General features: G+C 43.5%; 1 protein-coding gene across 1 annotated transcript; it reads right to left on the bottom strand.

Moving 5' to 3' along the window:
• FBXW12 (F-box and WD repeat domain containing 12) lies at positions 1-27,284 on the bottom strand. Its single transcript, XM_049777380.1, has 10 exons — positions 27,195-27,284; positions 26,358-26,395; positions 25,828-25,985; positions 23,844-23,956; positions 19,551-19,764; positions 17,628-17,782; positions 15,350-15,560; positions 13,659-13,837; positions 13,436-13,572; positions 1-164 (listed from the first exon to the last, which is right to left on the bottom strand). The coding sequence occupies exons 1-10, from the start codon at positions 27,282-27,284 to the stop codon at positions 59-61; spliced, it is 1,401 nt and encodes a 466-aa protein (XP_049633337.1). The 3' UTR covers positions 1-58.
• Positions 27,285-27,529: the final 245 nt, after the last annotated feature.

Here is a 27,529-nt window from a genome sequence, read left to right as displayed (position 1 = left end):
TGCATACACGATTCTCTTTATTACACGAAAGACAACACACAGTTAATTTCATTAGTTTCTACAAGGAATCCTTCAAGGAATACATCAAGAGAGTGCTGGATTCACGGGATTTTGACACCACGTACACTATGCTCCTGATATCACAGATGGCTTTGGAGACATAGCTGCCAACAGAGGAGAAAAAAAAAGAAACTATGATCAGTGGACAAAAGGGAAAGTAGATCTATTCATTGTTGATCAACTAAAATAGACAAAGATACATTCTGTTCATTCATGTCACTTGCTCATTTGACTATAGAAGTTTTTTATTTTTTTTAGGCTAAGTTTTGAATAAATGTTGATCTGGCAAAACGATACCAATGATCATTCGCAAGGGAAGAAATTCTACTCTGCCCTGATGCTGCCAGAATTAGCTATCACTGGAATTTGTCACGTTATTTTATTTAATAATGAGATTTTTATTTAAAGATAGAATTTTAGTCCTCCCCACCGCTTTTTACCTGCTATTCCAGGCGAATACCATAAAAGCATGTGTATCTCTTCCAAGGGATGATGTGGGGGTAGTGTGACAATCCAGTCAGCCATTCTTGCTCGGCATTAATGTCCACTTTCCTAACTCCACTCTACCAGGAACTCAGATACTGAGGGAGAGTCCTATGGACCATCCATCCCTTCATTTCACCAACTCAAGAGAAGGTGGCTGGCACATCCTCCACCAGGCTTATAGACTGAAATGGAGCCTTATTGGCTCCTTTCTCCCTGCTAAACTGAGTAGAGTTAACATTCCTTTCTCTTACCAAACCTGCAGAGACTAATAATAGGTGGAAAAACTCCTCAAATTTGGTAAACCCACAGAGCTCATCAGACCTAAACAGATCAAGCTCAAAGAAATCTGTACCAGAGAGGGGAACTGGAGAGCAGCTAGCACAAGGGCCGCAGTGCATGATTTGCATGCAGGAGGCCAATTTGTTCCTAGCATCACATGATTCCTTATCCCCTGGCACTACTAGGAGCAACTTCTGAGCAGAGCTGAGTCTCACCCCCAAGTATTACTGGGTGTGGCCTAAAAACAAGAAAAACAAATCTATACCAGATTAACGACATTTCAAAAAACCAAAGACAAAGAAAATTTAAAATCGTGGAGCTGGAATAATAATATAGTGGGTAGTGCATTTGGCTTGCATGCAGCCTATCCGGGTTCAATCTCTAGCATTCCATATGGTCCCCTGAGCCTGCCAGGAGTGACTCCTGAGCACAGAGCCAGGAAGAAACCCCTGAGTACTGCTCACAAATAACCACAACAAAAAGAATTTAAAATTAGTCAGAGAAAAAGAATACATTATCTTTAAAGGAAAAGCCATTTGAACATACTTCTATTACTATAGAATTCAGAAGAAAAAGAGGGGCCGAAGAGATGGCATGGAGGTAAGGCATTTGCCTTGCATGCAGAAGGATGGTGGTTCAAATCCCAGCATCCCATATGGTCCTCCGTGCCCCCTGAGCACAGCCGGGTGTGACCCAAAGAAACAAAAAAATAAATAAATAAAAAATAAATCAGCATATTCTTTTTAAAATGCTTAAAGAGAACTTAATAAAACATTAAAAGACAAAGCTTGGGACTGGAGCAGTGGCGAAAGTGGTAGGGCGTTTGCGCTTTCCTAGGATGGACCACTGTTCAATCCCCTGGCATCCCATATGGTCCCCCAAGTCAGGAGCGATTTCTGAGCTCATAGCCAGGAATAACCCCTGAGCGTCATCGGGTGTGGCCCAAAAAGAAACAGAAAAGCCAAAGCTTGACTCAACTGGATGTTCTCTACAAGAAACTCACTTTAAATATAATGTAAGTATACTGGAAGTAAAAGCATGAAAAACAATATAAAACATTAATTAAAAGAAAGCAGAAGTAGCTAATAGATGAGGTAGACTGAAGAGCAGAAATAAAGGCCAGCGACAAAAGTAACATTGCATAAAAATAAAAAGGCCAACTAACCTAGAAGACAATATAATAGAAGTACAAGAAAAAATGAACAGAAAGAATTCAAAGTTAAATAAAACCATGTTTATAGTGAGGATACTCAAGTTTCTCAAAATTGACAGAACTAGATTGAGATGAGGTCAAGGAGCTGAAGACCATCAACCAAGTTGTTATTTATAGACTATTTCATTCAAGACTATAGTCTTGAATGAATATAGACTATTCCACTCACAGGAGCAGGATGTTCTTTTTTATTTATTTTTTTTTTGGTTTTTGGGCCACACCCAGCGGTGCTCAGGGGTGACTCCTGGCTATCTGCTCAGAAATAGCTCCTGGCAGGCACGGGGGACCATATGGGACACCGGGATTTGAACCAACCACCTTTGGTCCTGGATCGGCTGCTTGCAAGGCAAACGCAGCTGTGCTATCTCTCCGGGCCCAGGATGTATGTTCTTTTCTGGAACATTTGCTAAAAGAATATACCCTGGGACAGAGGAATAACAGATGTTGGGGCTGAAGAGAAAGTATAGCAGGTGGGGATCTTGCTTGTGTGTAGTCAATCTGGGTTCAATCCCCCACACCATATGATGCCAAGCTCCACCAGGAGTAATCCCTGAGCACAATATCAGAATAAGGTCTAGTATGGTCCAGGTATTGGCCAAAACCAAAAAATAAATAAGATAACAGATGTAAAAAGAGAGAGTACAAGGTACGCCTAACCATATCCAAACATTGAAACATACTTTATGAGGCTAGAGCAATAATGCAGTAGATAGGTGCTTTCCTTGCTTGTGGTTGACCCAGATTCCATCCCTGACACCCCATTTGGTCCCCCCAGAATACCAGGAGAAACCTCTGAGTACAGGGTCAGGTGTGGATCCAAAGCAAACAAAAATTAATTGAAGATACTTTAATCTATGGAAAAGGTAAAATAAAAGTATATCTGGAAACAAATGAAGTGAAATATAATTAACCAAAAGCTGTAAATTAGGGGCTGGAGCAGTGGCCTCACCAGCATTAGCCTAGGACAAACTGCGGTTAGATCCCCCAGTGTCCCATATGGTCCCCCAAGCCAGGAGCAATTTCTGAGCACATAGCCAGGAGTAACCCCTGATTGTCACTGGTGTGGCCAAAAAAAACAAAAACAAAAAAAGGGGGGGCCGGAGAGATAGCAAGAAGGTAGGGCATTTGCCTTGCATGCAGAAGGATGGTGGTTCGACTCCTGGCATCCCCCGAGCCTGCCAGAAGCGATTTCTGAGTGTAGAGCCAGGAGTAACCCCTGAGCGCTTCCAGGTGTGACCCAAAAACAAACAAACAAAAAAAATAGGCAAAAGCCAAGAGTCTTTTTTAAAAAAAGATAATTAAAATAAATGAACTTTAGGGGCCGGAGAGATAGCATGGAGGTAAAGGATTTGCCTTGTATGCAGAAGGACCATGGTTCGAATCCCAGCATCCCATATGGTCCCCCGAGGCTACCAGGAGCAATTTCTGAGCGTAGAACCAGGAGTAACCCCTGAGCACTGCGGTGTGACCCAAAAACCAAAAAAAAAAAAAAAAAAAAACTTTATAGTTTTTTTCACTTTATATTCTTGAGTACTATTTCAAATTTATTTTTTTTGTTTTGTTCTTACTTGGGGGGTTACACCCATCCAGATTAATGTTTTTGATATTTTTGTATGTTTACCTATGAGCCCTGCCAGCTGTTCTCAGGCCTAATTTCTTTCTGGCTTTGCACTTTGGAGTTCCTTCAGGCAGGGCTCTGGACACTATGTTCCATACAGAGGATTGAACCTGGGTTAGCTGCATGCAAGGCAAACATCTTCCCTCTGTACTATCTCTTTGGATTCTGTAGCTTCTTTTTTTTTTCTTTCCTGTTTTCTTTTTTGGTTTTTGGGTCACACCTGGCAGTGCTCAGGGGTTACTCCTGGCTCTATGCTCAGAAATCGCTCCTAGCAGGCTCAGGGGACCATATGCAATGCCAGAATTCGAACCACTGACCTTCTGCATGCAAGGCAAGCACCTTACCTCCATGCTATCTCTCCAGCCCCCCTATAACTTCTTTTAATAGCTCTAGGTAGAAGGAATAAAAAAAGAGGGTCAGAAAGATATCACAAGGATTTTTTCCATGGGGCCACTCTGATTCGATCCCAAGTATTGCATGCAAGTGGTCCTTCAAGCACTGGAAGAGTGATCCTCAAGCAGACAGCCAGGAATGAACCCTGAGTCTCACTGGGTGTGGTCTAAACTTCCAAAGGAACTTAAAGATAATGTCTCTATCTATATTATTGGCCAACATAGGATGAACCCCGGTTCAAATCCCAGCATCCCATAGGTACCCCAAACCTGCTAGGAGTGACTTCTGAGTGCAGAGCCAGGAGTAACCCCAATGCCATCAGGTATGACCCAAAAACCAAAAAAAAAAAAAAAAGATAAGAATTTAGGGCCGGGCTCCCTGTGTGTGACACCAGGCGGGGAAAATCCGCGAGTGTACACTGGCCCAGTGGGGCTCAGCTGTGAAAGACTGTGAGTGTGACCTGTCTATGTCTGTCTACTGTCCTCTTGCGTGAAACTCTTGCGAGTGGGGCAAAAAGAGCCTCCAGAAACCTCGCTCGCCCAGACGCCATTTTCAGGGAGGGACTTCAGAGCATAAAAACCGGCTAACCTTTGCAAAAGCTGGCTCCCTGTGTGTGACACCAGGCGGGGAAAATCCGCGAAAGTACACCGGCCCAGTGGGGCTCAGCTGTGAAAGACTGTGAGTGTGACCTGTCTATGTCTGTCTACTGTCCTCTTGCGTGAAACTCTTGCGAGTGGGGCAAAAAGAGGCTCAGAGGAGCACGGCCGCTCCGCTTCGCTACGCGGCCGTGCACTCTTTCTAAGGAAAGAACTCCATTGCAACAAGAAGGAAAAATCACACTAAGAACTGCGCTATATCACAGAAGCAAACATTTCTCTCTGGACTGTCTTCTCTGTTGCATGCTCGGGCCTAAGATTTGACCGAGTGTGAGGCTTCATCCACGGAGGACTCCCCTCCCTTAGAGGCAAGTCAGCCCATCCAGAAAGGGAGGAGCCAGAGGAGTGTGCTGCCTACATCATATAGACAATGAATACCACTACAACACGTAGAAAAACCCACAATACAAGTGTGACAATGGGGAAACAACGCAGGCCAGCATCAGACATAGAGAATGAAGATGACAATTCTGAGGACCAGATAATGACTGAACAACTAATCAACCTCTCAGATAAGGACTTTAGACTAGCAATATGGAAGGTGCTCAACAGACTCCAAGAAACCATGGATCGAGTTGAACAGAACACTAATAAGAACCAAGAAAATATGAAGGCAGAAATGACAAAACTCCAAACTGAAATAACATGTCAACTAACAGGACTGAAAAAGTCAGTAAACGAAGTGAATGACAAAATGGATAAGCTCTGGGACAGGGTATCAGAAGCTGAGAATAGACTTGGTGCTGTGGAAGATGAGATACATAACAATTCCATACAGCAGGAGAGATTGGACAAAAAACTTAAAGCAAATGAGCAGACAATGGAAAAATTAGTCAAAGAATGGGAACAGACGAAAATAGAAGTCTATGATAAGATCAACAGAAACAACTTAAGAATCATTGGAGTCCCAGAGACCCAGGAAGAAAATTTCCAGGAAGAATCAATGGTCAAGAACATCATTAAAGAGAAACTTCCAGAGCTAAAGAATATATGTGATCAAATCCTGCATGCCCGAAGAGTACCAACCAAAAGAGACCCCAGAAAAACCACCCCAAGACACATCCTAGTCACAATGACAAATCCCACAGATAGAGACAGAATTCTGAAAACAGCAAGATCAAAAGGGGAAATCATGTTCAAGCAAGCTTCCCTGAGATTTACAGCAGACCTGTCACCAGAAACGCTCAATGCCAGAAAGCAGTGGTGGGATATTGTGACAAGACTGAATGAAATGAATGCTTCACCCAGAATACTATACCCAGCAAAACTCACTTTCCGGTTTGATGGAAGAATACATGGTTTCACAGACAAAAAACAGCTCAGAAACTTCACAGACACAAAACCAGTCTTAAGAGAAAAACTGAAAGACCTAATCTAAGACAAGACTACCCAAAAGACACACCAAATTTTGAAATAAAGATGGCGTTAAATCCCAGGACAATTCTTTCTCTCAACGTCAATGGACTAAATGCACCAGTTAAGAGACACAGAGTGGCTAAATGGATCAAAAAACTCAATCCAACCTTCTGCTGCCTACAAGAAACGCACCTGAATAGTCAGAACAAACATAGACTCAAAATAAAAGGCTGGAGAAAAGTTATCCAAGCAAACAACACCCATAAAAAAGCTGGAGTGGCCATACTAATATCAGATAATGCAAACTTTATACTCAGGAAGGTGGTAAGGGACAAAGACGGACGTTTTATATTAATCAAGGGGTACGTAGAGCAGGAAGAATTCACTCTCCTAAACATATATGCACCGAATGAGGGGCCAGCAAAATATTTAATACAACTGTTGACAAATCTGAAAAATAATATCAACAACAACACAATAATTGTGGGGGACCTTAACACGGCTTTGTCAACACTGGACAGGTCAACCAGACTGAAACCCAACAAGAATATACTAGACCTGAGGAGAGAAATGGAAGAAAGAGGCCTAGTGGATATATATATATAGGACACTCCATCCCCAGAAACCTGGATACACATTCTTCTCCAATGTACATGGGACATTCTCCAGGATAGACTACATGCTGGCACATAAAACATACCTCCATAAGATCAAGAGGATAGAAATTTTGCAGACTACCTTCGCTGACCACAAGGCTCTGAAATTATTTGTGAACTCCAAAGGGACTCAAAAGAAACACTTTAACACCTGGAAGTTAAACAGCCTCATGCTCAATAACCAGTGGGTCCGAGATGAAATCAAGGAGGAAATAAAAAGATTCCTGGAAACAAATGACAATAAAGACACAAACTATCAGAACTTATGGGACACAGCAAAAGCAGTACTGAGAGGAAAATTTATAGCTTTGCAAGCACACATCAGGAAGGAAGAAGGAGCTTACCTGAGTAGCTTAATGACACAGCTAATAGAACTAGAAAATGCTCAACAAAAGGACCCAAGAATAGGAAGACAGAAGGAAATAACAAAGCTGAGAGCAGAAATCAACGAAGTGGAAACTCAAAAAACAATCCGAAAGATCAACGAAAGCAGAAGTTGGTTCTTTGAAAAAATAAACAAGATTGATAGACCACTGGCAAACCTAACAAAGAAAGAGAGAGAGAGAAACTTGATAACTCGTATCAGGAATGAAAAAGGAGAGATCACTACTGATATGACAGAGATTCAAAGGGTAATCAGAAACTACTTTGAAAAACTCTATGCCACTAAAAATGAGAACCTGGAAGAAATGGATAAATTCTTGGACTCTTATAATCTTCCACGGTTGAAGGAAGAGGATATAGCATATCTAAACACCCCCATCACCATTGATGAAATTAAAACAGTAATCAAATGTCTGCCGAAAAACAAAAGCCCAGGTCCAGATGGATTCACTAATGAATTCTATCAAACTTTCCAAGAGGAACTACTGCCAATCTTGGCAAGACTCTTTCATGAAATTGAACAAACAGAAACACTTCCAAATAGCTTTTATGAAGCCAACATCACCTTGATACCTAAACCAGACAGAGACGCTACCAAAAAAGAAAATTACAGACCAATATCACTGATGAATGCAGATGCAAAGATCCTCAACAAAATCCTGGCAAATAGGATTCAATGCCTCGTTAAGAAGATCATCCACTACGATCAAGTAGGTTTCATCCCAGGAATGCAAGGCTGGTTTAACATCCGTAAATCTATCAACATAATACACAACATCAACAACAAGAAAAATAAAAACCACATGATCATATCAATAGATGCAGAGAAAGCATTTGATAAGGTCCAACACCCATTCTTGATCAAAACTCTCAGCAAGATGGGAATGGAGGGAACCTTTCTCAATATAGTGAAGGCCATCTACCACAAGCCAGTGGCAAATATTATCCTCAATGGAGAAAAACTGAAAGCCTTCCCTCTAAATTCTGGCACAAGACAAGGCTGTCCTCTCTCACCACTCCTATTCAACATAGCACTGGAAGTACTTGCTATAGCGATTAGGCAAGAAAAGGATATCAAGGGAATCCAGATAGGAAAGGAAGAAGTCAAGCTCTCACTGTTTGCAGATGACATGATACTCTACTTAGAAAACCCTAAAGACTCTATCAAAAAGCTTCTAGAAACAATAGACTCATATAGCAAGGTGGCAGGCTACAAAATTAACACACAAAAATCAATGGCCTTTCTATATACCAATAGTAATAAGGATGAAATGGACATTAAGAAAACAACCCCATTCACAATAGTACCACACAAACTCAAATATCTTGGAATCAACTTGACTAAATATGTGAAGGACCTATACAAAGAAAACTATAAAACTCTGCTCCAAGAAATAAGAGAGGACACACGGAAATGGAAACACATACCCTGCTCATGGATTGGCAGGATTAACATCATCAAAATGTCAATACTCCCCAAGGCATTATACAGATTTAATGCCATCCCTCTAAAGATACCCATGACATTCTTCAAAGAAGTGGATCAGACACTTTTGAAATTCATTTGGAACAATAAACACCCTCGAATAGCTAAAGCAATCATTGGGAAAAAGAATATGGGAGGAATTACTTTTCCCAACTTTAAACTGTACTACAAAGCAACAGTTATCAAAACAGCATGGTATTGGAATAAGGATAGGTCTTCAGATCAGTGGAATAGGCTTGAATACTCACAAAATGTTCCCCAGAGATACAACCATCTAATTTTTGATAAAGGAGCAGGAAATCCTAAATGGAGCAGGGAAAGCCTCTTCAACAAGTGGTGTTGGCACAATTGGATAGCCACTTGCAAAAAATTAAACTTAGACCCCCAGCTAACATCATGTACAAAGGTAAAATCCAAATGGATTAAAGACCTCGATATCAGCCCCAAAACCATAAGATATATAGAACAGCACATAGGCAAAACACTACAGGACATTACAGGCATCTTCAAGGAGGAAACTGCACTCTCCAAGCAAGTGAAAGCAGAGATTAACAGATGGGAATATATTAAGCTGAGAAGCTTCTGCACCTCAAAGGAAATAGTGCCCAGGATACAAGAGCCACCCACTGAGTGGGAGAAACTATTCACCCAATACCCATCAGATAAGGGGCTAATCTCCAAAATATACATGGCACTGACAGAACTTTACAAGAAAAAAACATCTAACCCCATCAAAAAATGGGGAGAAGAAATGAACAGACACTTTGACAAAGAAGAAATACGCATGGCCAAAAGACACATGAAAAAATGTTCCACATCACTAATCATCAGGGAGATGCAAATCAAAACAACGATGAGATACCACCTCACACCCCAGAGAATGGCACACATCACAAAGAATGAGAATAAACAGTGTTGGCGGGGATGTGGAGAGAAAGGAACTCTTATCCACTGCTGGTGGGAATGCTGTCTAGTTCAACCTTTATGGAAAGCGATATGGAGATTCCTCCAAAAACTGGAAATCGAGCTCCCATACGATCCAGCTATACCACTCCTAGGAATATACCCTAGGAACACAAAAATACAATACAAAAACCCCTTCCTTACACCTATATTCATTGCAGCTCTATTTACCATAGCAAGACTCTGGAAACAACCAAGATGCCCTTCAACAGACGAATGGCTAAAGAAACTGTGGTACATATACACAATGGAATATTATGCAGCTGTCAGGAGAGATGAAGTCATGAAATTTTCCTATACATGGATGTACATGGAATCTATTATGCTGAGTGAAATAAGTCAGAGAGAGAGAGAAAAACGCAGAATGGTCTCACTCATCTATGGGTTTTAAGAAAAATGAAAGACACCCTTGTAATAATAATTTTCAGACACAAAAGAGAAAAGAGCTGGAAGTTCCAGCTCACCTCAGGAAGCTCACCACAAAGAGTGATGAGTTTAGTTAGAGAAATAACTACATTTTGAACTGTCCTAATATTGAGAATGTATGAGGGAAATGTAGAGCCTGTTTAGGGTACAGGCGGGGGTTGGGTGGGGAGGAGGGAGATTTGGGACTTGGGTGATGGGAATGTTGCACTGGTGATGGGTGGTGTTCCTTTTATGACTGAAACCCAAACACAATCATGTATGTAATCAAGGTGTTTAAATAAAAAAAAAAAAAATTGAAAAAAAAAAAAAAAAAAAAAAAGAATTTAGGGCCAAAAGCAGATATATTAGAAAAGAACTAAACCTTTCTCCACTGACAGGTGACATGAATGTCTGCATAGAAAAATAATCGGGCCGGGCGGTGGTGCTGGAGGTAAGGTGCCTGCCTTGCCTGCGCTAGCCTAGGATGGACCGCGGTTCGAACCCCCGCCGTCCCATATGGTCCCCCAAGAAGCCAGGAGCAACTTCTGAGCGCATAGCCAGGAGTAACCCCTGAGCGTCACAGGGTGTGGCCCAAAAACAAAAAAAAAAAAAACAAAAAAACAAAACAAAACAAAAAAAAAAACAAAAAAAAAAAGAAAAAGAATCACAAAATAATCTGTAAATATCAGCACCTCCCATAGCCACCACCATGTCAGCTCATAACCAGTTCATAAACTCAGTATATTCTAGAAGAGATGAAAGCCAAGCTGCAAAAATTCATGGTACACCAGTCTCACATCTGAAAATTCTGGGATGCCCTGGGGAGTAGGGCCAGCTGAATCCCAGTTGCTGCCATACTAATAGCCCAGCTTCACTCATTGCTTCACTACTAAGATGTCTGCAGAGACATCTTACCAAAAGATCTCCAAGTATGCTGAATTGGGGGCTGAAACTCTGGGGTCTTTTTGGAATGGGGCGGGCAGCCTCCCGTGGCCCTCCTTTATTTCCAGAAATCCTAGTGTCATGTAAACAAGTCAGTCCAGCACCAGAAAGCCTGAAATTCCTAAAGTAGGCAGCCATGTTTGCAGCATCGCAATACCTATAAATTCCTCAATACTGACATCCCATTAAGAACATGTAATAGTAGCAAAGAAGCCACCTATGCTCAACAAAAACAGAATGACAACTAACAGTTTAGTAATCCGCCAGACAATTTGATGACCCCAAATTTTCTGTTACTTATGCTTATTTTTTGATAATTCCAATACTATTTAGTTGTAACAAGGATTATATAGTAAATTATTTGTGCTTGCCAAGATGACAGACTCGTGTGTGTGTGTGTGTGTGTGTGTGTGTGAGAGAGACAGAGACAGAGAGAGAGAGAGAGAGAGAGAGAGAGAGAGAGAGAGAGAGAGAGAGAGAGAGAGAGAGAGAGAGAGAAAATAGGGACAATAGTGGCATGGTGTTTAAATAGTCAAAAAATAAAAATAGGGCCCGGAGAGATAGCACAGTGGCGTTTGCCTTGCAAGCAGCCGATCCAGGACCTAAGGTGGTTGGTTCGAATCCCGGTGTCCCATATGGTCCCCCGTGCCTGCCAGGAGCTATTTCTGAGCAGACAGCCAGGAGTAACCCCTGAGCAATACCAGGTGTGGCCCAAAAGCAATAAATAAATAAATAAATAAATAAATAAATAAATAAATAAATAAATAAATAAATAAAATTAATCTATAAAGATCTATAAACTTATGAGCCTGAGCTATTCAAATATAAATTTAGGGGCCAGAGAGATAGTATGGAGGTAGGGCATTTGCCTTGCATGCAGAAGGATGGTGGTAGTTCAAATCCCAGCATCCCATATGGTCCCCTGAGCCTGCCAGGAGCGATTTCTGAGAACTGCCAGGTGTGACCAAAAAACTAAAAAAAAAAAAAAATCAAATATAAATTTAGCTAGACTACAGGACACAAGAACAATATATAAAAGTCAAATATTGAGGATGGAGCCGTGGCACAAGCAGTAGGGCATCTGCCTTGCACACACTAACCTAGGACGGATCATGGTTCGAATCCCCGGTGTCCCATATGGTCCTCCACGCCAGGAGAGATTTCTGAGTGCATAGCCACGAGTGATCGGGTGTGGCCCAAAAAGAAAAAAAAATGAAAAAAAAAGTCAATTGTCTTAGATACTAGAAATGAAAATTTGTGAAATTAGTTTCTGTTTCTGAGACACACCCAGTAGTGCTCAGAGGTTACTCCAGAATCTACCCTAAGAAATCACTCCTGGCAGGCTTGGGGAGCCATTTGGGTTGCTGGGGATTGAACTTGAGTCAGCCACATGCAAGGCAAGTGCCTTACTTGCTGTACTATTGCTCTGACCCAAACATTAGCATTTTTTGGTCTATGGCCCACACATAGCAGTTCTCCAGGGCTACTCCTAGATTAGGGATTACTCTTGGCAAGGTTCAGGAGGTCATGAGGTGCCAGCAGTCTAATATAGGGTTCTTGGTACAGAGCATGGCCATTCTGTCATCTCCTCCCTCCTTGGCACTCACAATATCAGTATAGCACAACATTTTGATTGTCACCATGGGTCACTATGGTGCACATACATGCATTCAATAGGGTCACACTTTCTGGCCATGATGTTTGCACATTTTAGTTTTAAGCTGTAATGTTTGCCAGGGCTTGAACCCCTTGGTTGCAATGTGTGCAAACACCTGGCTACCATATGGCCAGAAACCACTTGTACCACCAGGGATCAGACAGCAGAGATGCCAGTGTTGAACATGGCACATGGGATGGCATTGGGGATTGATTGGACTCATAATAAGCATCTAATTTCAAGGCAGGCTTGAAAGGCATTATAAGCCACTGAGCTCTTCTTCCAGACTCCTAACAATTCTCTTTGTGAGAACGTCGGAGTAGGTTTCTTCATATATAATGCCTCAAAGAAATCTGTGTTGCCCGAGATTGACCCCAGTACTTTGAGCTAATCTCTAGCCTTCCAAAAAGAGTCTTTAAAAAACTAAAACTTCTTTTATTATGTGGAAATTGCCACATAATAATGGGGAGGGCTGGCAGGGGGGCTGGGCCATACCCAGCATTGGCTCTGAGGCTACTTTTCTAGCTCTGTGTTCATGAGTCATTCCTAGCAAGGTTTTGGGGACCAAATGTGGTACCAGAATGAGTTCATGCAAGGCAAGTGCCCTGACCTCTGGACTATTCTCCAGACCATACGGAAACATTTTTCATTTCAGACATAGTGGGGTTTTTTTGCTTGTTTTAGTTTGGTTTTTGGACCACACCCAGTTGTGCTCAGGAGTTAACTCCTGGCTCTGCCCTCAGGAACCAGTCCTGGCAGGCTCAAGGACCCTATGAGATGCTGGGGAGCAAACCTGGGTCTGTCCAATGCCCTACCACTGTGCTATCACTTTGGCCCCAATTTCAGGCATAGTTTAAGTTTAAAAAAAAATCAGAGCTTACCAGTTTGGTGTGCCACTAAGACGGCCTGTGTATTGCAGATGAAAGCAACTCTTGAGATATGGATCACCGCCTGCTTCTTCCCACATGTACATGTGCAAAGAGTCATCCATGGTTGTGGTGAGCAAATGGACAGCATCCTTTAAAGAATATCCAGGTGTGAGTGGCTGAGTCAGATACAGAGTGAAGGAAAGGCTCCACAGTGGAAGGAAAGGCTCATACACACCGACCATAAGCTGCCAATGGACATCATGTGGGGGTCAAATTGTCTCATCAGGTGGCCGTAGATGGTGTAGAGGAAGAGTCTGGGTCCACTCTCAAAGGCAATCATATTCCCATCACTGACCCCCATCCAAATAGGACTCTCCATACGGGCTGGCAACTGGAAACTTGCGACCCGATTTTCTGATTTCATGAAAAACACAGACATACATACACAAAAAAAAATGTGGTTCGTTAATTAAAACGAACTTAAAATAATCTTGCGCTGAATGAGGAAAAAAAAAAAGACTTCCTGGACTTGGCATGCAGCTCAGTGGTAGAGTGTTGCTAGTGTGAGAGCAAATATACAAATCCTGTCTTTTTTTTTTTTTTTTTTTTTTTGGTTTTTGGGCCACATCCGGCGGTGCTCAGGGGTCACTCCTGGCTGTCTGCTCAGAAATAGCTCCAGGCAGGCACGGGGGACCATATGGGACACCGGGATTTGAATCAATCACCTTTGGTCCTGGATCGGCTGCTTGCAAGGCAAACGCCGCTGTGCTATCTCTCCGGGCCCCACAAATCCTGTCTTTTGGAGTCTCTGAGGTCAGGACAAATCGAGCAATCTGACTCACTGTAACCAAGTGTACAAACCCCAAAATATCTAAGGGAAGACAAGGAGGGAAATGATAATAAGTATGTTTAAAGAAAAGGACATACGGGGCCGGGAAGGTGGCGCTAGAGGTAAGGTGTCTGCCTTACAAGCGCTAGCCAAGGAACGGACTGCGGTTCAATCCCCTGGCATCCCATATGGTCCCCCCAAGCCAGGGGCGATTTCTGAGCACATAGCCAGGAGTAACCCCTGAGTGTCAAACGGGTGTGGCCCAAAAACCAAAAAAAAAAAAAAAAAAAAAAAAGAGAAAAGGACATACTTCCTATGTTCTTATGTGGGACTTTGGTCCAGATAAGAAAATAAATAGTAAGCCAGTGGGCAGGGGGAATAAGTGCTCTGATATAGAAAGAGGAGTGTTGGGGCCAGAGAGATAGCATGGAGATAAGGTATTTGCCTTGCATGCAGAAAGTTGGTGGTTTGAATCCTGGCATCTCATATGGTCTTCGGAGCCTGCTAGGAGTGATTTCTGAGCATAGAGCCAGGAGTAACCCCTGAGCCCTGCCGGGTGACTCAAAAACAAAAACGAAAAACAAAAAGAAAGAAAAGTGGGTAATAAGAACTCAACCATGGAGGGAAAACTGTGGTGAGAAGGAACTGAATTCCAAAGAAAACACCATGGTGATCCTAGACAGACGTATTTATTGGACAGACATAGGGACATGTCCGCCCACTAAGACCAGTGTGTGTCGAAGTCAGAGCATTAAATCCAGAGACCTGGGTTTGCTGCCACCAAGAGCAATCCCCCTGCCTCAGCACACAAACCTCCCTGTTTACTAGATGTACAAATCACAGTGAATACAAGTGTAGCAGCTTGTATATTTCTTTTTATATTTTTTTGTTTGTATTTTTGGTCACACCCGGTGGCACACAGGGGTCACTCCTGGCTCTGCGTTCAGAAACTGCTCCTGGCAAGCATGGGGGACCAATGGTATGCCAGGATTCAAACCACTGTCTGTTCTGAATTGGCTGTGTGCAAGGCAAATGCCTTACCGCTGTGCTATCTCTCCAGCCCCTGGCATCAGTGTTTTCTAATGAAAATAGCTTACCTTTTGCGATGATTCTGCCTTCAGTCCTTTTAGCTGTTAAGTCGAAGGTGATAAACCCTGTCTTTTTGAAAGCGCTGTTTCGGAACATCACTACAATTCTGTTTGGTCTCCTTGCGGCCCAGGAGATTCTGCAGCATGCTGAATAGGGGACTGTGAGAGTCACAGGAATGTGGCCTCTTGTCGAGCTCAGTAAGCACTCAGTAAAAAATATCTATGGAGAGATGATCACATAGGCTTGTCAGGGAAAGGGGAATAAAAGGGAAACTATCCCATAAGCAAGTTATTGATAAAAATTCCCTGAAAAAAATCTCATGTTGGACAAGCTGGAAAGGTAGTACAGGAGTTTAAGCTCTTAATTGGCATATGGCCAATTTCTGTGCCATGTCCCTTAAACACTGGCAGGAGTAATCCTGAGCAGTTGCTGCCATAAAAAAAAAATCTCATGTTGGAGTCAGAGAGATAGTACAGGAGATAAGGCGCTTGTCTTCTATTCTGCTGTGACATGCAAAACCCCTGTTCGAATCTCTAGCATTACATATAGCCCCCTCAAGCACCACTAAGGGTGACTCCTGAGAATAGAGACAGGAATAGGCCCTGGGCATCTCTACGAGTGACCTAACACTCCTTTCCTGCATAGTTTCATGTTGAGGGCAAAGCTTTATTTTAAATCTCAAGGAGTGTTGAGTGGTCACTGCCTATCACACCAACGTAGAAGTCCACCTTCACCTTCCTATCCTGCCAGCTCAGCTCCACAGATCAGAGTTCTCAAAGTCTCTCTGGCCTGCCTGGAGGTTGCAGTCATCTTACTACCTTGGACTCTGACTAGGTGGCAGTTGGGTAAAATTGTCCTTAGAGAACTGGACAAGATCTGCTTGGCTTTTTGCTGCGTCTGCTCTTTGTTTTTTTTTGTTTTTTTTTTTTTTTGTTTTTAGTTTTTGGGTCACACCCGGCGGTGCTCAGGGGTCACTCCTGGCTGTCTGCTTAGAAATAGCTCCTGACAGGCATGGGGGACCATATGGGACACCAGGATTCGAACCAACCACCTTTGGTCCTGGATCGGCTGCTTGCAAGGCAAACGCCACCGTGCTATCTCTCCGGGCCCTCTTTGTTTTTTGTTTTCTGACAACAAGGCATAGAAAAACGGCTGCTTCCATACCAAAGACTTTCTCAGAATGACATTCAGATGCTTCTCAATGTTTATTTATTTGCTTCTGGAATTTTCTGTACTTTCTAGTCAAAGGAAAAGTAAACAGTTACCAAAAGTCCTCATTTCTTTTTGGAGAGGAGGCACTCCTAGTAATGCTCAGGGGTGACTTCTTTTTTGTTGTTTTTTGCTTGTTTGGTTTTTGGACGACACCTGGTGACGCTCGGGTTACTCCTAGTCATGTACTCAGAAATTGCTCCTGGCTCGGGGAACCATATGGGATGCCAGGGATCAAACCCAGATCAGACCCAGGTCTGCCCTGGGTCAGCCACATGCAAGCCAAATGGTCTACCGCTGTGCTATATCGTTCCAGCCTCAGGGGTTACTTCTGGCTTTGCACTCAGGAGTCATTCCTGGCAGGCTTGGGGATTGAACCTGGGTTTGACCACATACAAGACAAATGCCTTTTCTGCTGTACTATTGATCTGGCCTCCAAAATCCTTTTTTTTTTTTTTTTTTTTTTTTTTTTTGTTTTGGGGCCATACCCATGCCACCACTCCGGCCCCCAAAATCCTTTCTTTTTTTGTTTTATTTATTTTTGTTTTGTTTTGTTTTTTGGGACCACACCCGGTGGTGCTCAGGGGTTACTCCTGGCTGTCTGCTCAGAAATAGCTCCTGGCAGGCAGAGGGGACCATATGGGACACCAGGATTCGAACCAACCACCTTTGGTCCTGGATCAGCTGCTTGCAAGGCAAATCCTCCTCACTTTATTGCTTGAGCTTCAAAAAAAATATCTATCACTAAATGATTTTGCATTATTTTGTTGTCCAAAGTATTTCTCAACCCTTTCCTGAACTTCTGACTTCGTTTCCTTCCTGTAGCCAGTTGCCCCCTAGTCTTGTGCCAGAGCCTTCCATTTTTGAAATTTTCACCTGTAGACCTCCTGGACTACCTTGAGGACCCATTGGTATAGCTCCAGCTAATAAGTGAAACCCTTTCTGAAGGTCAGCATTTGATATAGTTCCCTAGATCAAATGAAGAGAGATCAGTTTGTCGCCAACCTTTTCAGCTTCTCTTGCCTTCCTAGTGCTTAACCTCTTCTCCCCTGTTAAAGTATGCAGAGTGGTACCTACCATCGGTGATGTGGCTTGATGGGTTCCACTTGCAAACAGCCATTTCTTGTTAGGAGAGAAGTGTAGATAATCAACACTGCATGTAAATGCGTTTATCTTAGAAACTTCTCTTAACTCAGGCACAGTCATTGTGTAGATGTCACCCTTAACGCTGCCTACCTGAAATCAAAGCATTGCCACCATGTTATTGAGAAAAGATGGAACATTGAAAGTATACAAAAATCAGGGTAAAGTTAGGGCACCGTTTCCCCAAACACACAAGAGAGCTTAAAGCCTCTGTCAATAGCATACAGTAACAAAAGTCCAGAAATATAAAATGCTGAGCAGTTCCACATATTCTAGCCTAAACTAGTTTAGGCTCCATGGAAAAGAGCCCAGAGATTTCTTTTTTTTTTTTTTTTTTTTTTTTTTGGTTTTTGGGCCACACCCTGTGACGCTCAGGGGTTACTCCTGGCTATGCGCTCAGAAATTGCTCCTGGCTTCTTGGGGGACCATATGGGACACCGGGGGATCAAACCGCGGTCCATCCTAGGCTAGCGCAGGCAAGGCAGGCACCTTACCTCCAGCGCCACCGCCCGGCCCCCTGCCCAGAGATTTCTTAAAAAAGTTAATAAAAAGAATCATATTAGCTAGAATTCCACTTTAAAGAACTTTAAAATCACTCATGAAAATCTATGTACACTGGAGTACTACTTTCAGTAGCCAGAATTTGAAAACAGCCCAAGTGTCCAACAGCAGATAGTAAATAAGATGCAGATTATATCTATCCAACAGAATTCTTAAAGCTATTATAACAAATGACATCTTGCTTTTTCATAGAACATGAATGGAACTAGAGAATCAAAGTAAAGCAAAGCAAGTCAAAAGACAAATACTGGGGCCGGAGAGATAGCACAGCAGTAAGACATTTATTTGCCTTGCATGCAGCCAATCCAGGAGGGATGGTGGTTCAAATCCCAGTATCCCCTATAGCCCCCCAGAGCTTGCCAGGAGCAACTTCTGAGTGCAGAGCCAGGAGTAACCCCTGAACACTGCCGGGTATGACCCAAAACCCAAGAAAAAAAATTTTTTTTTAAAATACTAGTTGATTTTACTCAGATGTAGTATATAAACAAAGCAAAAGCACAGACAATGTCCAATGAAAACAAACCCTTTGATTCTTTCCCTAGAATTGAGGGAATCAAGGTAGGGACCTGATAACTGTGTTGGGAGATCTTGACTCTTTGATGGTAGATGGAATATGGTAAGATTGTACCCTAAGGCATGTATAGTCTTGTAAATCAATGTTACATTATCAAATAAATAAAATCTATGTCAAGCCTGACTCAAAAAGTTGGGGTGATCATGGGCTGGAGCGATAGTGAAGCAGTAGGGTGTTTGCCTTGCATGAGGCTTATCTAGGACAGACCTCAGTTCGATCCCCAGCATCCCATATGGTCCTCCAAGCCAGGAGTAATTTCTGAGCGCATAGCCAGAAGTAACCCCTGAACATCACCGGGTGTGGCCCAAGCCCTCCCCCCACAAAAGCTGTTGGGATTATCAGAGAAAAGCTTCTAAGACCCAAGCATTCATCTCAAGGTTACTTCTTACTCATGAGCACATCAGTACTATTTTTTTCTTCAATGTCTCCCCAGACCCTTATCTCTTCTCCAATATTGTACAATATTTCCATGTAACATTCCTACTTGGAAAAGGAGACACAAAGATGGTTTAGGAAAGGTTTCATTTTCTAAGAGTAGCTAGGGAAGTGCACCAAAGGCCAAGATGAAATGAGCTTGGATGACCAGAATTTGTTGGCATCTTGTGTCTCTCAGATAATAATGTAGAAAGAACGACTTCAGCAAAGAGATGTTGATTCTACAATAATGCATTGGACATTGATTCAGGCAACACATTTTGCTTGTTTCCAGAAACAAGGTTCACTTACCATCAGGAACGGTCCCTCCACAGTCAGACAACTTTCCAAGGAAAAACAGGGATGAGGCATGTTGATCCCACCCAGAGCATCTTCGTTCATACAATTCCACATCTTGACAATTCCCTCCACATCCACAGTGAATACCAGGCGCAGCTGAGGGAGGGTTGTGAGATTCAAGAGTCGAGATCTTTGGACTGGACTTCTCCAGATCGCAGTGCCCTAGAGAACAAAAGGAACATTCTGTTCAAGAGATTATTTTTTTATCCCTTTCTTTACTTTTATTCTACTAGTGTTCATTTGAATATCTTTGAATCAGATTTAGGTCCTATTTCTGGGGAAAGAAGAAGATGCTTCTTACATTTCACTTTATTGAAGGTTATAAATGGATGGTAAACAGAAAAAAGGGAATCATGTGATATATGCAAAGATTGGCATTCACTAATGTGAATAGAGAATCAGAAATGAAATATGCAATTTGGTGCAACTTGGATGGAACTGGCAAGTATCATGTTAAGTGAAAGACAAAAATTAGATGATCTCATTCATCTGTGGTAATATAGACACAGGACAAAGGAAAGGAAATCATCCAATGATGTCAAATTTGTGATCCTAAATTACAAAAATGCCAAGGAAGGAGGAAGAGATGAGGAAGTGGATTGGTCATAACAAATAAGGTCAAGGATCTTGGACATTTTAGTGATATAGAAATGAGGTAACTTTGTCCATCAAAACCATAATAGTCGGGGCCGGGCGGTGGCGCTAAAGGTAAGGTGCCTGCGCTAGCCTTGGATGGACCGCGGTTCGATCCCCTGGTGTCCCATATGGTCCCCCAAGCCAGGAGCAACTTCTGAGCACATAGCCAGGAGTAACCCCTGAGCGTTACCGGGTGTGGCCCAAAAACCAAAAAAAAAAAAAAAAAAAAAAAACCATAATAGTCAATCTCTATGACTCAAACTATAAGAACTAAAAAAATTTGAGGGATATACATGCCTGGCAGCTCTCAGGGGTTACTCCTGGCTGTGCTCAGAAACCGCTCAGGGGACCATATGATGCTAGGGATTGAATCTGGGTCCATCCTGGGTTGACAGCATGCAGCAGGGCTCAGGAACCATTTCTGGCTGGCTGATGGGAGTGTTTGAAATGCCAGGATTAAACCTGGTTGGGGGCCCAGAGAGATAGCACAGCGGCGTTTGCCTTGCAAGCAGCCGATCCAGGACCAAAGGTGGTTGGTTCGAATCCGGGTGTCCCATATGGTCCCACGTGCCTGCCAGGGGCTATTTCTGAGCAGACAGCCAGGAGTAACCCCTCAGCACCACTGGATGTGGCCCCCCCCCCAAAAAAAAAAAAAAACCCTGGTTGGCCACATGCAAAACAAATGCCTTAGCCACTGTATTATCACTCTGTGCCCCCTATAACTACTTCTGAGCCCCATCAAAAAGCCTTTTACTCTAGTTACTAACCCTGCCTCCCTCCATAAAGGCAATGACTTTCGAGGTTTGTATCTACGGCTCCTGCAGTGTCCTAGAGAACAAAAGGAGGGATCCCATTTCTTTTCTCACTCTATCCCTTTGAGCTATCTTCCTGGCAATTAATCTTTTTTCATTTTTTTTTTTTGGGCCACACCCGGCAGAGTTCAGGGGTTACTCCTGGCTCTTTGCTCAGAAATTGCTCCTGGCAAGCTCGAGAGACCATATGGATGCCAGGTATCGAACCCAGGTTGGTTGTGTGCAAGGCAAACTTCCTACCCACTGTACTATTGCTCCAGCCCTCATTTTTCCACGCTTTGAAGAATGAGGCCTTCCTGGTACAATTGCAGTCCAATAAATCATCCCAGAATAGGGTGATTTAAAACAGTAAGTTTGTTACTTAATATATATATATATATATATATATATATATATATATATATATATATATATATATTTGGTTTTTGGGTCACACCCGGCAGTGCTCAGGGGTTACTCCTGGCTCTATCCTCAGAAATGGCTCCTGGCAGGCTCGGAGGACCATATGGGACACAGGGATTTGAACCAACCACCTTTGGTCCTGGATTGGCTGCTTGCAAGGCAAACGCCACTGTGCTATCTCTCCGGGGCCCGTTACTTAATATTTTCAGTTAAAAGTTCAGGGGCAGGAGCAGGTACAGTAAGTAAGGCTATTGCTTTTCATGCAGTTGACATGAATTCAGTTGCTGACATCCCATATGGTTTCCTGGGCACTGTTAGGAGTAACTCCTGAGCACCACTGGTGTGGCCCAAAAGAGAAAATAAAAGTTAAGATGCAGCTTGGTTCAGGAACTCAGGGATAACACCAAGTTCTACTTTTAAGATGGCCCGCTAGGATTCAACTCCCTTCGACCTATAAGACATATTTAGCATCTCCTATTATCCACAAATAAGTCATTACAGCATAATTGCAAATTCTAGAGTCTTTTTGCTTAATTAGATCCAGGTTTATGAGACTTTTTTTTTTTTTGGGGGGGAGGGCACACCAGTGACTCTCAGAGGTTTCTCCTGGCTTGGGGGTACCATATGGGACACTGGGGGATCAAACCGAGGTCTGTCCTGAATTAGCTGTGTGCTTGTCTTCCTCACCCTCCCCCCCCCCTTTTTTTTTTTTTTAACAATTCTAACACGTTGGAGTCAGAGAGATCACACAGAAGTAGGGCGTTTGCCTTGCACGCTGCCAACCTGGGACGAACTTCAATTTGGTCCCTGGCACCCCATATGGTCTCCCGAGTCTGCCAGGAGCGATTTCTGAACACAGAACCAGCAGTAACCCTTGAATGCCATCGGGTGTGATCCACCCACCCCCTTGCAAAAAAAAACAAATAAAAAAATTCTAACATGCCTTTAACTACAGTCAGCAAGAAGTAGCTAGCAAGTCAGAATTCAGTATTTTGCCTAAAAATCTTCTTAGCAAGATCAGTTAATTAGCTATATTTTCTAATTTTCAGTTACTGCAGGAGACAGTATTGCTAAATGTTGCCACTGTAAAAAGAATCCTCCTTCCTCTAGTGCTCAGTAACATTTCCCCATTTTAAGCCCTTAGCGGCTCCTCTAGGATCCTTAGGCTTTTCTAGACAATCTCTTCAATGTTTTAACATTCCTTCAGAGTTTACCCACTGCTGGGGCCAGAGCAATAGTATAGCAGGTAGGGCACTTGCCCTGCCCATAGGCAATCTGGATTTGATTCCTGGCACCCCATATGGGTATCCAGATATCAGATGGTCCCTGAGCCTACCAGTAGTGTAGAGACCCACACTAAGGTCTTCTAAGTCCCTATCCAATGCATCTTTCCCTGTATGTTCTAGCCCTAACAAGAGAGAAAACCTTTGGGCCCATCTTAGAGGTGAGAGGGGCCAGAGCAATAAATTGGAGTGGGGTGGGACCACACCTGATTGTGATCAGGGGTTACTCCTGGATCTGCACTCAGAAACCAGTCCTGGCAAACTCAGGGGACCATATGAGATACCAGGAATTGAACCCAGGTCTGTCGCAGGTTGGCCACATGCAAGGTAAAAGCCTTACTGCTGTGCTATCACCCCAGCCCAGGGCCAGAGATATAGTATATTGAGTAGATGTTTGGTGTGTGTGTGTGTGTGACTGACCCAGGTTTGATGATCTCCTACATCCCATATGATCTCCTGACTACTGCCAGGAGTAATTCTTGAATTTAGAAGCCAGCAGTAAGCTCTGAAGGGAGTGGGGAGAAAGACACACAACAAACAAAAAAACACCTTAGAGGTTATCTAAATTTGAGAATTAAAGACCACTCCCTGAAAAAGCCAATAAAACAAAACCAATATCTAACAGATGCAGAATAGATCATGAAAAGGCAAATCTCAAAAACTGACTACTTCTCCATCAGTTTGTGTCACCAATAGATAATTATTCCTTGTGTGAATTTATGTAGACATCATCCAAAAGTGAACCAGTGAGTTGGCTCATCAGCATCACATGGTCTTTGAGCACCACTGAGCATTTTAGGGTGTAGCACCCCTCAAAAATACATTTAGGGGCCTGAGAAAGAGTACTGGTTAAGGAGCTTGTCCTGTGTGTTGACCCTGGTTCTACATATGGTTTCTGAGCTCTGTCAGGGGCAGGAATAGCTGATACCCACCACCTTGGCCCTCAGAAAAGTGAATCTATATGTCTATCATCCAAAGGAGGGCACAGGTAATAGGAAGACCTGTTATGTTAGCAATCCCAAGCATGATTTTCTCCCAGCGCTTGCTTCACAGGTGTAAAAGAAGAAACACAGGTGTTCATTATTCAAGCCTGAAGGACCAAACTCACCTCCTGCACGTCCCAGGCAAGCAGCATGCACCTAGATGACACGGTACACAAAATTGACTTTTTCTGTTCATCCAACATGTGGTCTGAGAAATAAGCCATAGGACCTATCACTCCTAGAAAGAAACAGACTGTGTAAAAGCTGTAGCCAAGACAGCTGAGGGATGAGTCAATGGAAGAAAGAGAAGGTGCAAAAGATAATGTTAAATTGGTGTGATTTGGGGGGGGAGGCCACACCTGGCAGCACTCAGGGGCTACTCCTGACTCTGTGCTCAGAAATTGTTCCTGGCAGGCTCGGGGGACCATGTGGGATGCCAGGGACCAAATCCAGGTCCATCCTGGGTTGGCCGTATGCAAGGCAAACACCCTACTACCGTACTATCCCCAAATAATGTTAAGTTTTAGTGCATACTCATAGAGGCTTTGCATCTCATTTATGGAGACCATCAGAGTTTTTTTATTTAGAAACAGGGAATCAAACAGACTCCCATTGTTGATTTGGAGATAATAGCCAATTTGTGTTTTCTCTTTAATTTCAGTGTCTAGCTATAAAACAGGGATTAAAAAAATCTTTTGGGGCCTGAGTGATAGCACAGAAGATAGAGCCTTGCATGTGGCTTCAATTCAAGTTCAATATCCTTTCCCATGTGGTCCTCTTGAAGCTAATCACCTTAATGTAACATCCTAATTTTCCTAATCCCTTTACCCCGTCTTTCTTAAACACAGAAGCACACCCTGTTTTAATCCCCCCCTCACATCCTATATAATTGACAGAGTCCACACCCGACTCTCCCCTAATAGAAATATTCATTTCCCACCCACAATAGAGTGAGTTACTCTCCTGAGGAAGCTGGGACTCTTTTTTTTTTTTTTTTTTTGGTTTTTGGGCCACACCCTGTGACGCTCAGGGGTTACTCCTGGCTATGCGCTCAGAAGTTGCTCCTGGCTTCTTGGGGGACCATATGGGATGCCGGGGGATCGAACCGCGGTCCGTCCTAGGCTAGCGCAGGCAAGGCAGGCACCTTACCTCCAGCGCCACCGCCCGGCCCCGTCTCACCACGGACTCTTGACCTCACCAGCATCATTTACACCCCTGAGCCTGCCAGAAATGATGTTTTGTTTTGTTTTGGGGTCACACCCGGCAGCGCTCAGGGGTTACTCCTGGCAGGGTCGGGGGACCATATGGGATGCCGGGGTTTGAACCACCGTCCGTCCTGTGTGCAAAGCAAATGCCCTACCTCTGTGCTATCTCTCCGGCCCCTGAAGTGATTTCTTTTTTTTTTTTTTTTTTTTTTTTTTTTTTTTTTGGGCCACACCCAGTAACGCTCAGGGGTTACTCCTGGCTATGTGCTCAGAAGTTGCTCCTGGCTTGGGGGACCATATGGGACACCGGAGGATCGAACCGCGGTCCGTCCAAGGCTAGCGCAGGCAAGGCAGGCACCTTACCTTTAGCGCCACCGCCCGGCCCCTCTGAAGTGATTTCTAATCACTTTCTAATCAAAAGCAACCTCTGAGCTCTACCAGATGTGGCCCCAGAACAACAACAACAACAACAACAATAAAAACCCAAAAATCTCCATGCCAATTTTTTTAATCCTAGGGATCAAACCCAGGATCTCACACATTCAAGGCATGTGCTTTTTGTCTAATTTACATCCTAGTCAAGAGAATCATTCTGAGGTCGGAGGAGGCCTCGAGAACAAAGCAAGTGGTAGAATTTATTATTTTAAAAGTTTCCCTTTAGGGAGTGGGAGATATAATGCAATGGGCAGGGCACTTGCCTTGCATGTGGCCAACCCAGGTTCAATCCCTAATTCCACCTCTGAGCCTCACCAGGAGAAAACCCTGAACACAGAACCAGGAAGAAGCTATGTACCAGGTGTGGCGGTTTTATGCTGTCATATTTACAAACCCCACATTCACTGACTCGATGTCACCACAGCCCACAGATGATGCAATTTTGTTCTAGAGACCCCTCTCTTCATACCGATATTCCCTCTTGTTTCTTTGAAGTTAAAGTCCTTTGGCTCTGCCAGGCACATCTGACGCTCCTTCCTTGTGAGGTAGAAGAAAAGCTGCTTCCACGTCTGTGTGTCCTGAAGCTGAAAGGACTGGTTGAAAAACCATTTTTGTACACACAGGTTTCTGGAAAGAAAATGATCGTTTCATCAGTTCCAAAGTTACTGTTATCTCTTGGGTCCTCTTCAGGAATCTTCAATTTTTTGTTTTGTTTTGTTTTTGGGTCACACCCGGCGGTGCTCAGGCATTACTCCTGGCTGTCTGCTCAGAAATAGCTCCTGGCAGGGACGGGGGACCATGTGGGACACCGGGATTCGAACCAACCACCTTTGGTCCTGGATCGGCCGTTTGCAAGGCAACCGCCACTATGCTATCTCTCCAGGCCCAGGAATCTTCAATTTTATTTCTCACTCTCACCTACAGCTTGAGTAACATTGAAACCTCCACTGCCCTGGGCGACACTGGTCTCCCCACCCAGCCTTTCTTTCCCTTACTCACCTCCACAGGGATTCCGTCTCTGCAATCTTCTTCCAGTACTGGGGTTGGGGTGGGGAGAAAAAAAAAAAATAAAGACATCTCAGCTTCAGGGCACACAGTTCTCCAAGCTTTCACAGTGCTGGGAGCTAAGAAGATGTTAATAGCGCCATCTCATTGTTGCCATTAACACAACCCTTCGGTAGAATTTCTGAGAAAAGCCCACTTTCTTTTTGTTTGTTTGTTTTTGGGTCACACCGGCAGTGCTCAGGGGTTACTCCTGGTTTTACACTCAGAAATAGCTCCTGGCAGGCTTGAGGGACCATATGGGATGCCAGGATTCGAACCATCATCCTTCTGCATGCAAGGCAAATAAATGCCTTACCTCCAGGCTTTCTCTCCAGCCTGCTAGAGCTTGAAATAGCTCATTCAAGACCATTTAGTCTATATAACACACCTGTAACAGCTAGTCATTGTGTTGTTTTGGGCCAGGAGTCACTTCTGCTGGGGTTAGAAATGGGGGAATCAAGTTCAAGGCAAGAGCTTTACTCATTGAATTAGCGCTTAGGCTCCTGCCAATCATTTTCATTTAGCAGTTTCTGGATGAATGATGTTCCGTTATTCTGAAATTTGGTGCTCAAATGGGTCAAGTGAAACAACTGAGTGTATGGAAAAGGGCAAAACTAAACAAATTTAGGCAGATCTGGGCACGTTTCAGGAACGAAGGGAAACTGATGGGGTAGCTCATACATCAAGGCCTAAAGAGCAAGGTGAAAGGAGTCGAGGGCAAGAAACAAGTGGGAAAAGTGTAGGAACAAAGCTGATCTGCACAGAGTAGCAGAGAGGGGTGAGATTTTTTACCTTGTTCACCTTGGTAACCTGTAGCAAGCTGAATGCATCCAGGAAGGAGAAGAGTTTCAACACTACCAACTCAGGCAACCGGGACACCATGTTGCACACCGCACCCACCTACGTTCTCCCTTCTCCTCCGTAGATTGCCTCGATTTTAAAGCCTAGGCCCAAATCTGGAGCACTTGGGAGGCTTCCCACTCACTAAAAACCCCAGTTCCGAGAGAAACAGGTTCAGGTGTGCCTGCTTGCTCCTCTGGGCCCCGTCCATGGGCCTGAGGTTCACAGCTGAGGACACCCATCCAACTCAGGCTGGTGGTCACCATTTATTCCTCCTTTCTCAACTG

This window comes from Suncus etruscus, chromosome 7 (genome assembly GCF_024139225.1).
Source record: "Suncus etruscus isolate mSunEtr1 chromosome 7, mSunEtr1.pri.cur, whole genome shotgun sequence".
Classification (NCBI taxonomy): Eukaryota; Metazoa; Chordata; class Mammalia; order Eulipotyphla; family Soricidae; genus Suncus; species Suncus etruscus.
The sequence above is the reverse complement of the archived record's forward strand: the minus strand, read 5'-3'. Positions and strand labels throughout refer to the sequence as shown.

What these genes read in the sequence shown, in the direction of transcription:
- FBXW12 (XM_049777380.1), bottom strand. Translation starts at nt 27,284, where the DNA reads ATGGTGTCCCGGTTGCCTGAGTTGGTAGTGTTGAAACTCTTCTCCTTC. An exon ending in GAGACGGAATCCCTGTGGAG is followed by an intron (nt 25,986 to 26,357) that starts GTGAGTAAGGGA and finishes TTTTCTTTCCAG; the next exon opens with AAACCTGTGTGTACAAAAAT. An exon ending in GGGACCGTTCCTGATGGTAA is followed by an intron (nt 17,783 to 19,550) that starts GTGAACCTTGTT and finishes GATTTCAGGTAG; the next exon opens with GCAGCGTTAAGGGTGACATC.